This window comes from Eubalaena glacialis, chromosome 11 (genome assembly GCF_028564815.1).
Source record: "Eubalaena glacialis isolate mEubGla1 chromosome 11, mEubGla1.1.hap2.+ XY, whole genome shotgun sequence".
NCBI lineage: Eukaryota > Metazoa > Chordata > Mammalia > Artiodactyla > Balaenidae > Eubalaena > Eubalaena glacialis.
The window spans coordinates 109,161,526-109,174,260 of NC_083726.1; the positions used below are offsets into that span (position 1 = coordinate 109,161,526).

A 12,735-nucleotide genomic window follows, 5' to 3' on the forward strand; every position below is an offset into this window, starting at 1 on the left:
TAGGGAATACAAGGAAAAAAGAGTTGAAGACCACAGGAATATGTAAGCCTTAGCTGAGAATTCTGAGAACATATTGTTTATGCTCTACAATAAATATTTTAAATGTATCTACTAATATTTTCAATTAAAAATCACAACAATAAAGTTTTGATAATACTTCAGATTTATTCTTCTATTCCAGAAGTTTAAACTACAATGGTGATTTTGCTTCATCCAAATGTGGATTTTTATACTTAGTCATTAGGCATTTGGCCAAAATATAGGTTTGGTATATATCCAAAAAGTATAATTATGCCTGTGAAAAGTAACATAGAGACTTCTTAAAAGTCATTTATTATTTATTGTAAGTTAATTTATTCCATATTAAGCTGGCAGAGAATGAAGATATTTATTTATGGCAGTGTAGGAGTGCAGGATGGAAGTGGAGAGAGCATAAAGTTTCTAACGAGAGAGGAAACCAAACTGAAGCAGAAGAGTTTTATATTCATTCAGCAAGCATTTACCAACTACCAAGGGCTCGCACAATGTATTATTACATTTTACTCTGACCTGGCATTATATCACTCATAGTCTATCATCATGATTGGGGGACTTCCCTGGTGGTCCAGTGGTAAAGAATCTGCCTTAGATTGCAGGGGACATGGGTTCGATCCCTAGTCAGGGAATTAAGATCCCACGGGGCAACTAAGCCTGCATGCCGCAACTACTGAGCTCTTGTGCCTCAACTAGAGCCTGTGTGCTGCAAACTACAGAGCCCACGTGCCACAACTAGAGAAGAGAAAACCCGCACACCACAACTAGAGAGAAGCCCGCTCACCACAACAAAGAGCCCACATGCCTCAATGAAGATCCTGCGTGCTGCAATTAAGACCCAACGCGGCCATAAAAAATAAACTAAAAATAAATAAATATTATCATGATTGGCATTTTATTTATTTTTTAATTAATTTTTATTGGAGTATAGTTGATTTACAATGTTGTGTTAGTTTCATGTGCACAGCAAAGTGAATCAGTTATACACATACATATATCCACTCTTTTTAAGATTTTTTTCCCATATAGGTCATTATGGAGTACTGAGTAGAGTTCCCTGTGCTATATGGTAGGTTCTTATTAGTTATCTATTTTATATATAGTAGTGTGTATATGTCAGTCCCAGTCTCCCAAATTATCCCTCCCCCACCCCTTAACCTTAAGTTTGTTTTCTACAGCTGTGACTCTATTTCTGTTTTGTAAGTTCGTTTGTACCATTTTTTTAGATTCCACATGTAAGTGATATCGTATGATATTTGTCTTTCTCTGTCTGACTTACTTCACTCAGTATGACAATCTCTAGGTCTATCCATGTTGCTGCAAATGGCACGATTTTGTTCTTTTTTATGGCTAATACTCCATTGTATATATGTACCACATCTTCTTGATCCATTCCTCTGTTGATGGGCATTTAGGTTGCTTCCACGTCCTGGCTATTGTAAATAGTGTAAATAGTGAATTTTAACATCTTACAAATCTGTAGTTTTATAGTTCACTAAGGACTGTCATGTACGGTATCTTCATTTCTCACTCTTTCAGATCATATACAAAAATGTATGTCAAGAACTAAATATACCTCATCCAGGGGAGTGCTTGTTTCTCCTCATATTGAATTTTATAGTTTAAACCAGTTCTCTATTCAAAACACACACACTTGAATTTTGTGGAGTCCTAGTTATACTAATGTAATAGTGTGGATCTTTTTAATTTTCAGAATTCCATAAAAATAGATTCTAACATCCCATCTCCTTAGAAAAGCAAATAGGATGATGATCACTATTGATAAAATGTTTATATTTCTCACGGTAAAATAAATAAGAATGTTCATCAAATAAAGATTATCTCCTTAGAGGATAAAATAAATTTATTGGCTTTATATTCTAGATGTTAAATGAACTAAGAAACTATAAAAATGCATTACATGGGTTCATTTTCTTTATAAACAAACAAATATAAGGACAGCTGTAAAAAGCAAAAGCTAAGCTTTTAAACAAAGGAGAGATTATCTTCATACTTATTTTGTTTAAAATCTGTGATAAATTTTATTTCTTTGTTTCATTAAATAACTGTATTGGATGAAGCTTGGGAGAATATGTGATGCTCCCTGGTCTACCAAGAAGAGATTTGGGAAATGTATTTACATAAATAGCTCTTGTTAAAAAAGAAAAAGATCAAGAATGTTGATTGATTTCATCAAATCATGTCATTTACTTTGTTTTTTCTTAAAGATATTTAAAGTGTTGATTAATAAGCAGAGCTAATGTAGCCTCAACATACTATTTTTCAGGCACTTAGAAAATTTGAGCAAGTGGATGAAAGTGATCTGCAATTGATTTTTTTATACTGGAAGTAGTTAATATGTTACCAAAAAAAAATGGTTAGCCGTTTACTTTTACTGCCCATTAGGTAAAATAAAAACCAGCGATTCTGGAACAAGAATAGAGTTCAAGGAATCAAGGACTCAAGAGTCCCATTCTTTCCTATTCCTCTCTGCACCATGAGGGGATGTCAGCTGCCTATTCCAGTCTTGATTCTGCTTTCCTTGCTCCTGCCCAGAGATGCTTCAGCTACCTCCAAACCGTAAGCAACATTTCCAGAAAAGTCTATTGCTCCTCTTCCCATTGTGTTATCAGCTTCTTGATGTCTGTCTTTTTATTTATTTCCTGATTCCCTCTGAAATTATCTGTTGTTGAAAAAGCTCAGAAGTGTTGATAAATTGTTATTGCACAGGTGGTAAAAGGCATACTCCAGTTCTAGAGAACTCAGAGATATAGGGCAGTAACATTTGTGAATAATTTACCAAATAAGATTATAGAATTCTACAACATTCATCAAATAAGAATATAGAATTCCTACCAAAAAAAGATAAATTCTTTTTTGACTGGTGCAAAAGGCTGCAGTGTCTTGGCCATTGTAAAGTGACTCAGTGTCTGTGTCTTCCCCAAGCAGGTATTCCCAAGATGGATGCATGACTTACAGACAAGCCAGGGTTTGTGTGTCATTTCACTCAATCCTACAGCAAAACTTTAGGGCTGGCATTAGATTTGAGAATATACAGATTAACAAAATGTGGCCGCTGCCCTTAGTACCTCATAGTATAAAAAAGAGAGAGATAGAGAGATGGTGCACAGCAAATGAAATACAATGCAAAAACAGAACCAGGCATTGTAGGATTCTGTGAGAATACTCAGAGATAACCTAACTCTTCATGGGAACTGATACAAGGGAAGGGGCATCACCAAAGTCTACATAAGAAAGTTGCTTTTGAGACGAGTCTTATGAAGCCAATAGAAGTTTTCCAGCTAGACCAGGACATTTCAGAAAGAGAGAGAGTCATGGGCCAGCAGAGCATCACAAAGTGCAGCACATTTAGGTGATTGTAAACGATGGGCAAACCGCAACAGGAGAATATTTTCTTCTGGATGTATATGGTAATATGTCTGATGATTAGCCTAGTTTTTCTTCCATCTCTAGAGAGTGGAAGAAAGAAAAGAGCTAAGGTTGCTTCTGAAACAGTAGTGAAAAGCGATTCAGCTCCTCTCCATGTATTATTGTTATCTCTTAATGTTTCCTGGAACAAAGAGTTTTGTGATATCATCCATATGAAACCCAAGACCACATGTGGATAGGTTTTCTTACTGGTTTCAATGATAATTAATTGATTAATAATATTGTTTGTTACTAAAAAAATTTTAAGTTTTTTGGGGGTTTATTTACATATAACTGAGAGTTAAAATTGTAAGATATTTAAAGTGTACAATACATATATATTGTGAAAGTATTCTCCCCATTGAGTTTAATTAATCTATCAATCTAACAATTAATCTAACACATCTATCTCTCAAATATTTATTTGGGGGGGTGAGAACACTTAAGTTCTGCTCTCATAGCAAATTTCAATTATATAATTTCAATTATACAGTGTTATCAACTATAGTCACCATGTTATATAGTACATCCTCAGACAGACCTTACTCAACTTATAAGTGAAAGTTTGTGTCCTTTTACCAACCTACCCCTATTTTCCTCCATCCCCCATTCCCTGGTAACCATTTTTCTACTCTGTGTTTCTGAGTTTGACTTTTTTTTAAAGACTCCGCATGTTGTAAGAGATACCATGCAGTATTTGTCTTTCTCTATCTGGTTCATTTCGCTTAGCATAATGCCCTCAAGGCCCATCCGTGTTGTCATGAACAGCAGGATTTCTGAATAATATTTGTGTGTGTGCATGTGTATGATCACATTTACTTGATTCATTGAAAATTTCTAAATTTGAAAATTATTTCTATACAAGATATATAACAACTCATAGAGTGCTTATCCATAACTTATGAATAGGTTTACTAACATTGAGAGTGAATATTTCCACAGTATAGGAGAAGTATACTGATGTTTAACTTGGTAGGGGTTTTCTGACTTTCTAAGGCCTTCTGGATTGGTCTTTGAAGAATATACTCCTCTCCACTCCTGTTGAAATCTGGCTCCGCTGTCTGATTGGTGATGATAGCAAAGATCATCTAGAAAACAACCACAGTAATGATGTCTTTTTAGCCCCTCCGTGGTTGACCCAGACCCCTCTTCTCCGCAGGCAGTACCTGGTCCTGGTCCCATCACAGCTGTATGCTGGGGTTACCGAGAAGGCCTGTGTCGTGCTTAATCACCTGAATGAGACAGTGGAACTGACAGTAACTCTGGAGTATGAGATGCAGAGCAGGAATCTCCTCACAGACCTGGAGGCGAAGCACTCCTCCTACTGCAGCTCCTTCATGGTCAGTATCCCTCCTTGGGAAAAGGGAGAGCGTTACAGAGACAGCATGTTAGTTGATGCCTTGCATTCTGACCCCCAACAATAAAAAAGCAAAAGGAAGAAAAAAAATGAGGAGTACAGAGCAAATTTCAAATTAGAGTCTAAAAATAAAAGTTCTACTGAATATACTTACATAATATTTACAAACAGAACTAGTGCAATATACAAAAGATAATAATGGTTATAGGAAGGACTTCTATAACCATTATTATCTTTGCTCTTAAAGTAAACTTCTAAGGAAAATAATGTTCATGCCATTACAGATATAAACACATAGATTCATAAAGTTAAGTGACTTCTCTAAGATCTCGCAGATGGTTGATGGTTAATGTATTGTCCTTGTAACCTTTAATTAACTTAAAGTATTAAATAGTTAGTTAATCATACCGGCTTACTGTCAACAATAATATGTAATGCTGTTTTTGACCGTTGAAAGATAAAATTTAATAATTATTTTAATACTACCATATTGCTGTGAAAATGTGAGCTTGTTATTGCCTTCATTGTCATAACTGGTTGAAGAATTAGTTCTTTTTATTGCAATGACATTTTTCCTTTAGTCAAATCAACAATTCGTTGCTGCCATGTTACACGATCATAATAATGTATAAAAAGAGGGGATATCACCTTTGACCCTATCCCTTACTAATTTTCATGGGACTAACCAGAGAAATGAGAAAATCACAAAGGCTGAGACATTCAGAAGTGGATCTGGGCAGATTCTTCAGCTCATTTCGGTTTTACAGATTCCGGAGTCATCATCTTCCTCAGCGTTCATTACTGTGCAGGTGAAAGGGTCAACCCAGCACTTCATAAAGAGGAAGCCGATGCACATAACAAAAGCAGAAAGCCTAGTCTTTGTCCAGACAGACAAACCCATCTACAAACCAGGACAAACAGGTACAAAGAACCAAATGAGCAAAAGCAATTTGAAAGGTTGAAGGTGTGGTTCTCTATTAATTTATGGAAATCCTGGCACGTTGTTATCTGTCTTACCACCCTGAGTTCCCACTGGAGGGTTTCATGAGAAAAATCTCTATGTTTCAGTGAGATTCCGCATTGTCTCTGTGGATGTCAATTTTCACCCTTTGAATGAAATGGTGAGTGTCACAACAGTGGGTAAGATTGGCAGAAACAGGCAAAAATGTAAAACCTATTCTTTTGGAGAACCGAGACCAATATGAGATTCTTAAATCTATCACAGAAAGATCTCAGAAGTGTATCGCTGCTGGAGAATAAGGGAGATCAGTTCATCAACTACATTTTTAAAATAAATTAAATATTCAGTTAAAATTATCCCCTTAAAGACTCAATTATTTTCATTGAACTGAAGAAAATAAATGCATTTCATTTCTCTCCTAGAGAAATGGAGAATTTCTCAGAGATAAACATCATCTGCAAAATAAACTATTATTAGGACCTTTTTACCTAAATGTAGGTTTCTCAATTGTACATTATTTCATTAAAGGGAAGTCATGACTTCTTAAGAGACGTATGTCCCAAACTAAACATATAAAGTGTTGTGAATGAAATGGGGCCACATTTCCTCATTTGGACAAGAAATGAACAGGCTTACTTCCTCTGGTCCCGATACTGTATTAATGCTAATGTCATGGTGTTCTCTTTCTAAACTCTATCTCACACTCATACTATTTCTTTCTTTTCAGTTCCCAGTGGTTTATATTGAGGTAGGTAATATATTGTGTATCTCAGTTGGGATGAGGACTCACTGCCAGTTGTGTTAAATTGCCTCTCTCCACCTCCACCTTCCCCACTGGCACTTCACCAAAACTAAATAAACACCGGTTCCCTGTCTCTCTTAAATCCTGGGGAGAGTAGATAAGATATAAATGAAGGAACAAAATTCCCTGAGATGATGCAATTTAGTGGCTCTTCCAATATTTCTGACCAAGATGGGTATGCATAATCTCAAAAAGAGGTACTATCACCTGTCATATCTCATAGCTGGGAAAGATGTCCTTTGCTCAGTCTAGAATTCCTAGAAACCTTTGCTAATACCTCTGGTGCCAATTTACCAATCAGCTAATTTTCCAACTCCCAATGTCACTCTCCCTGAAAAGCTGTTCTTCTACTCAAAATTATATATTCAGTTGCTTCTATGAACTTGTGATGTTTTTACCTGTAGAATCCCAAGAGGAACCGGATTTTCCAATGGCACAATCTCAAATTGCACTGGGGACTCAACCAGCTCTCTTTCCCACTCTCAGTGGAGCCCACGCTGGGTCCCTACAAGGTCATACTGCAGAAGGAGTCAGGGGAAAAAATAGAGCACTCTTTTGAGGTGAATGAATATGGTAAGAATTCTGCATGTGTCCAAGATATTTATGACATTATAGAATGTAAGACTGGATCATTTTTACATGTAGGTGACAAGCAAAAATCTAGCATATAATAGTTGAAAATCAGCAAGCCTTTTTATTTATTTAAATATTTGCTAAGCACGTTTCATGCACTATCTCATTTAATCCTTACAGTAGCCCTCTGAGGCAGATCCTAAACCTTCTCCAGTTTACAAACGAACATATTAGTACTAGAAAAGTTAGTAATTTACCAAAATCACAGAGCCAACAAGAAGCAAGAGAAATTTTAATAGTTCCATCTGACCCTATTCAAACATCAATTGTTAACCAATACATTATGTTATCTACATGCATCTCTTGATCTATATCTTATAACAGGAGGTATTTCCTGGGATTACATCCTGGCTGTGTGTGACCTACATGTAATCTACTCTAATAATAGTAATCAGACATTGAAACCATCTTATTAGTTATCAGTTATGCGGATTTTCTAACGTAAGTTAAATATATTATGCCATGGATAAGGAGACCTATCACAAAAACAGGATTCCCAAAACTCACCAGAACTGCCATGAGAATTATAGAACAGGGATTCATTGTAGAAATAACAAACCTTATACACAACTATGAGAGAGGCCGGAAAAGTCAGAGTCCAACAGGAGGAGATGGCAGATCAGAGGAAATTACTAACCAGTCCTCCTGAAGCATTGGTGGGGGATCTACAGATCAGAACTCACAAGGGCACCTTCAGACGCCAGAGTGGAACACGAAGGGAAACTGACAGGAGAATCAATGGAAGACTGTTACCTCTCCCTATCTACCACTCCAGTATTTCTATAACCAGGTGCTGATGGTGGGCCTAGGGTCTCTGTGAGTCAGCAGGGTTTAGAAGTTGGGAAGGAGAGCTGGACACAGAGAGGGAAAAAATAAGGACAAACTGGAAACTGCTGGTCCCTCTGTACCTGTAACCGCGTCTAACCATGGTGATCTTCAGAGACTAATGATGCTACTTTCCTCCCACCTTTGAAATCTTGGACAAATTCAGAGAAGGAGATTCTAGGAACCATATCACCAGCTTAACCAAGTTAACATGGTACCAACTGCCCATGGTTATGACGGCATCTCCTTTGCCAATAGTGGCCCTGCTGCCCCTTATTGTAATTGAAATCACTTTATGTGACCCTTTGTTACAAGGTTCTGTAGTAGAATCATTACTAATACTTACAGGACCTCCTGCCCACTCTCATCATTTTTTTTCTCTTTTATTGATAACAGTTTTGCCCAAATTTGAAGTCCAAGTGAAAATGCCCAAGACTATTGGTTTTCTAGATGATGAATTTGTGGTATCCGTCTGCAGCCTGTGAGTTACATTTTTTTCATCTCATTTCTTTTTCCCTACTTTATTTGTATTGCCCATAATGATCACTGGACTTTGAAGTGTTTTAATTAGCGAAGGAATGACTCTCTCCCCAACTTGTCTGAACTCAGACTAGGGAGCAGGGGTGGTGGCATACAACACTTTTACTGCTAATAATAAAAATTATTAACTGAGCTCTTAAAATGTGCCAGGCAATGTTTTCAGTGCCTTGCACTTATTTACATTTTTTTTCTTACACTAACCCTATGAGATGGGGATAATTATCCTCATTTTACAAATGAGGAAACTGCAACACATAAAGGATAAAATAACTTGTTCAAGTTCCTACAGACAGTAAATTCCAGAAGACTGGAATTTAAATCCAACAGTTCACTCCAGACCCTGAACTCTTCACCACTATTCTATATTGCCTGTGAAAGTAAAAAAAAAAAAAAAAAAAAAAAAAATCTAGCTTCATGAAGCATTTCTATATTTCTATATCCCAGACACTGGGCTAAATTGAACCTGGGCCATCCAACTCTGGAGCCCATGCTTATAGATTCCATGTTATTCCATGTCCTATTATCTCCATTTTTTTAATAGTTCCCAATTTCTTAAACTATGGAAAGCTAGAAAGAAGCTAAGTAGACCCTCTATCTTAAAGGCTGGATATGTAAGGTAGAATTAAAAATACATGTCATTTATTTCTTCCCTGCTTACCTTTTAGTACAGTAGAGTTCCCCCCTACATGCACCAAGGAGGTTGATTTTACTTCTTGCTTCTAAAAACAACATGAAAAACATGTTTTCATTCTTCTCACCAGCTCTGATGCTATAAATTTTTCCATCAGAGGGAAAGGCTTTTGATTCAGATTTAAAGATAAGATTCAACAAAGTGATTAAATTTAGTAAATAATTTATTACTTTATCAGCACTTTTTTTGGAGGGGGAGACTATAAAAAGAGGAAGCTTGGGGCTTCACAGTTTGGGTAATAAGTCTCTAACCTAAGTCTGCATCAGAATCTATGGACGTTCTTAGTTAAAATGTAGATTCCTCAGCTCCACCTCTAGAGATTCCAATCATAAATCTGAGGAAGGATTTGGGACTCTGAATATCACTGCATATCTCAGGGAATTTCAATGTGGGTGGTCCATGAAGCATACTTTAAGAAGCAATAGACTAAGTTCAGCTTCACATCATGTCTTAGTCTGTTCAGGCTGCCATAACAAAATACCACAGACTGGGGAGCTTATTAACAACAGAAATTTATTGCTCACAGTTCTAGAGGCAGGTAAATCCACGATCAAGATGCCAACATGGTCAAGTTCTGGTGAAGGTCCTCTTTCTGGTTCATAACTGGTGTCTTCTCCTTGTGTCCTTACATGGAGGAAGGGACAAGAGATCTCTCTGGAGCCTCTTTTATAAAGGCACTAACCCATTCATTGAGAACTTCACCCTCCTCCCAAAGGCCTCACCTCCTAATACTATCATCTTTTGGGGTTTAGAATTTCAACACGTGAATTTTGGGGGGACGTAAATATTCAGACCATACCACATCACATCTCTCCATCAGATTTGGCAGAATCCGACTGTCATCATGATACTGTTCACTTATAATGTTTTTGTTCTATAGCTAGTGCTTTCCCATTTAATTCCTCATTTATCCTCTTAAAATATACATGAGTTAGGGAGGACTTAGAAATACACTGTGTATGCTTCCCTAATTTTTTTCCTAAAACAACTTAGGAGGTATTGGCAAAGCTAGAATCATAACATAGATAATTTGACAGCAGAGAAAGAAGGAAATAAGGCAGTTTTATAATAAAACTTCAGCTGAGAGGGAAGAAAGATCTGAGAAAAATTGCATTGTTACTTTTCCATTTGGAGGTGTTTCAAAAAGTATTTCAGTATTCAGTAAATATTTTCTCTTAGAGTTGTAGATAATTAAGACACAGTTTCAGAATAAGTGCTTCTAAAGTACAAATGCTTTGGAAGGAAATACAATCGCTGTCAGTGAGTAAGATGGGTATATGAATGGATCAAATCCTGTGAAGAACATCTGAGTTATTTATGTTAAGTATTTTTTGTATGACTCTTTACTGTCATAGATACACATATGGAAAGCCTGTCCGTGGTCTGGTGACAATTAATGTGTGCAGAAGATATTCACGATACAGTTCTACCTGCCATGGAAAACATTCACAAAGTATCTGTGAAGAATTTAGTCAACAGGTATATGGAAATCACTCTCCCCAGGACACTAACACCAGATCTTGTTTTCTTGTGGCTGATAATAGAATAGAGAATACAATACAATACAATATGAGAGTAGTGTTTGAAATAGTCACCTAGGAGAAGTGTGGAGTAAGGGAAACATTTTAAGATTGCCTGGCAATGATCAGAACCAACTTGAGGGCTGGGCTCATGGATTTATAATGGTATTTATTTGGCCAGTTTTGTAATTTCCTTCTGACCGCAATTGACATGCCAGGTATATGGGCATAAAAGGATGTGGAAGTCTCCAAAGTTGGCTTTTATCAAACGGATAATAGAAGAAGAATGTGACAGATGTTAAGAATTGGGCTAGTGGGAGAATCAAATGACACCCTATGGAATCTACCCTGCGTAGAGGAGACTGAAACCAGCATCAGGTTGAGGAGAGGGGGACTGAGAGGAATGATGAACTGGAGGCCTCGATTATACCAGAGAAAAAGCGGAGCAAGAATAACTAAGGGAAACAGCAGTAGGACACGTATTAAAAAATGAAATGTATGAATACTGATTTCAGGGGAAGAGTATATAAAAGTCCAGGGTGTGGCAATGTGAGCGGACACTATAAGGGTGTGGAAAAGCAAGTTATCAAAGTTGTAGAGACCAAATAAATGAAAGCCTAGGGTGGTGAATATGATGATGAAGTTCAAGATAAACATCGATAAGCAAGATAAACATGAGAGAAATCTAGCTGCCAAAATCCTTACTATATCAGGGAGACTAGGATTAATTTCAATTTTCAAATGAGTCATGAGATCTGCATATAAGTACATTAAATAAGATTAAATTTAATTATGCAATAAATATTTTCATGTAAATAAGTACAAAAATGAAAACAAATCTTTATTATAATATGAAACCCGATGTTTAGTTTAGAGATCTAATTGCTATAATGATTCATCTAGTCAAGGAATATATGTGTTTTTTTTAATGTCCTAGATATCAAGAAAACACAGTTAAGAAAATACAGTCCCTAGTCGATATTTAGGTGGAGGTCATTACAGAGGCTCCTTAGAACATGTTATGTCTGAGCTGAGTTTAGAAGAGCAGTAACTGTTGGCCAAGATGAGAATGGAAGAAAGAATGTTATTTGAGGAACAACATACACACACACACAAAGAGATAAAATGACAAAATACCATGGTACATTGGGGAAACTCTAGGAAGTTTAATATGACAGAAATGGGATAGGCTTTTGGAAGAGAGGGGAGAAGGCAAAGGTTGGCAATGCTTAACTCAATGATTAATGAAGAAATTTTGTATCATTTGGGGGCTTGGGAAAAGATAAGCACCCAAAAGATGGTCAGAACATTTGTAAAAATTTCCTTCTGTGGCCAACACAAAATGTTCATAGGTTGGTAACTGACTTTTTTTATCACAAATCAGAGGACCCAGGAATTCTCTTCCTTTCTCTTCAGGCAGACGAGGAAGGCTGTTTCACACAACTAGTAAAAAGTAAAATATTTCATCTGAGACAAAAAGGATATGACATGAAATTACAAGTGGAAGCCAAGGTCAGAGAGGAGGGAACAGGTTTGTATTCTTTTTAAATATTTATTAATTTATTAAACATTTATCAAACGTCCATTCCATGTAAAATGCTTTAGAGTTTCTGGGGACTATGACAATGGCATGGTCTCTGCCTTCAAGGAATTAGGAATCTACAAAGAAATTATATATATGGCTATGTATATATGTATGCACGTATTATATATAACTGTAATAAAATTTCCCCAGGAAATGTAAAAAATAAGGGCCAAATGAGCATGAAGAGAGAGAGTTAATTCTAATATAGAGCTGAAGAAGGCTTTGAAAAGTAACATTTGAGCAGATTTGAATAGAATGGAGAGTATTTTGAAAGATAGCGATGGAGCAGGAAAGCACAATAGGCATAAAACAAATGTGTTCAGTCCCAGAAGAATCTTAAAAAAGTAGGCTGGTGCTAA

General features: G+C 36.5%; 1 protein-coding gene across 1 annotated transcript in view; it reads left to right on the forward strand.

Moving 5' to 3' along the window:
- Nucleotides 1-2,530: 2,530 nt before the first annotated feature.
- LOC133100281 (pregnancy zone protein-like) overlaps nucleotides 2,531-12,735 on the forward strand; it is a 40,893-nt gene continuing 30,688 nt past the window's right edge. Inside the window, exons 1-9 of the mRNA XM_061204147.1 lie at nucleotides 2,531-2,613; nucleotides 4,622-4,802; nucleotides 5,587-5,740; nucleotides 5,888-5,940; nucleotides 6,508-6,528; nucleotides 6,987-7,155; nucleotides 8,437-8,521; nucleotides 10,627-10,750; nucleotides 12,208-12,322. Of these exons, the coding sequence (XP_061060130.1) occupies nucleotides 2,531-2,613; nucleotides 4,622-4,802; nucleotides 5,587-5,740; nucleotides 5,888-5,940; nucleotides 6,508-6,528; nucleotides 6,987-7,155; nucleotides 8,437-8,521; nucleotides 10,627-10,750; nucleotides 12,208-12,322 (985 nt within the window). The remainder of the gene's footprint in view (nucleotides 2,614-4,621; nucleotides 4,803-5,586; nucleotides 5,741-5,887; nucleotides 5,941-6,507; nucleotides 6,529-6,986; nucleotides 7,156-8,436; nucleotides 8,522-10,626; nucleotides 10,751-12,207; nucleotides 12,323-12,735) is intronic.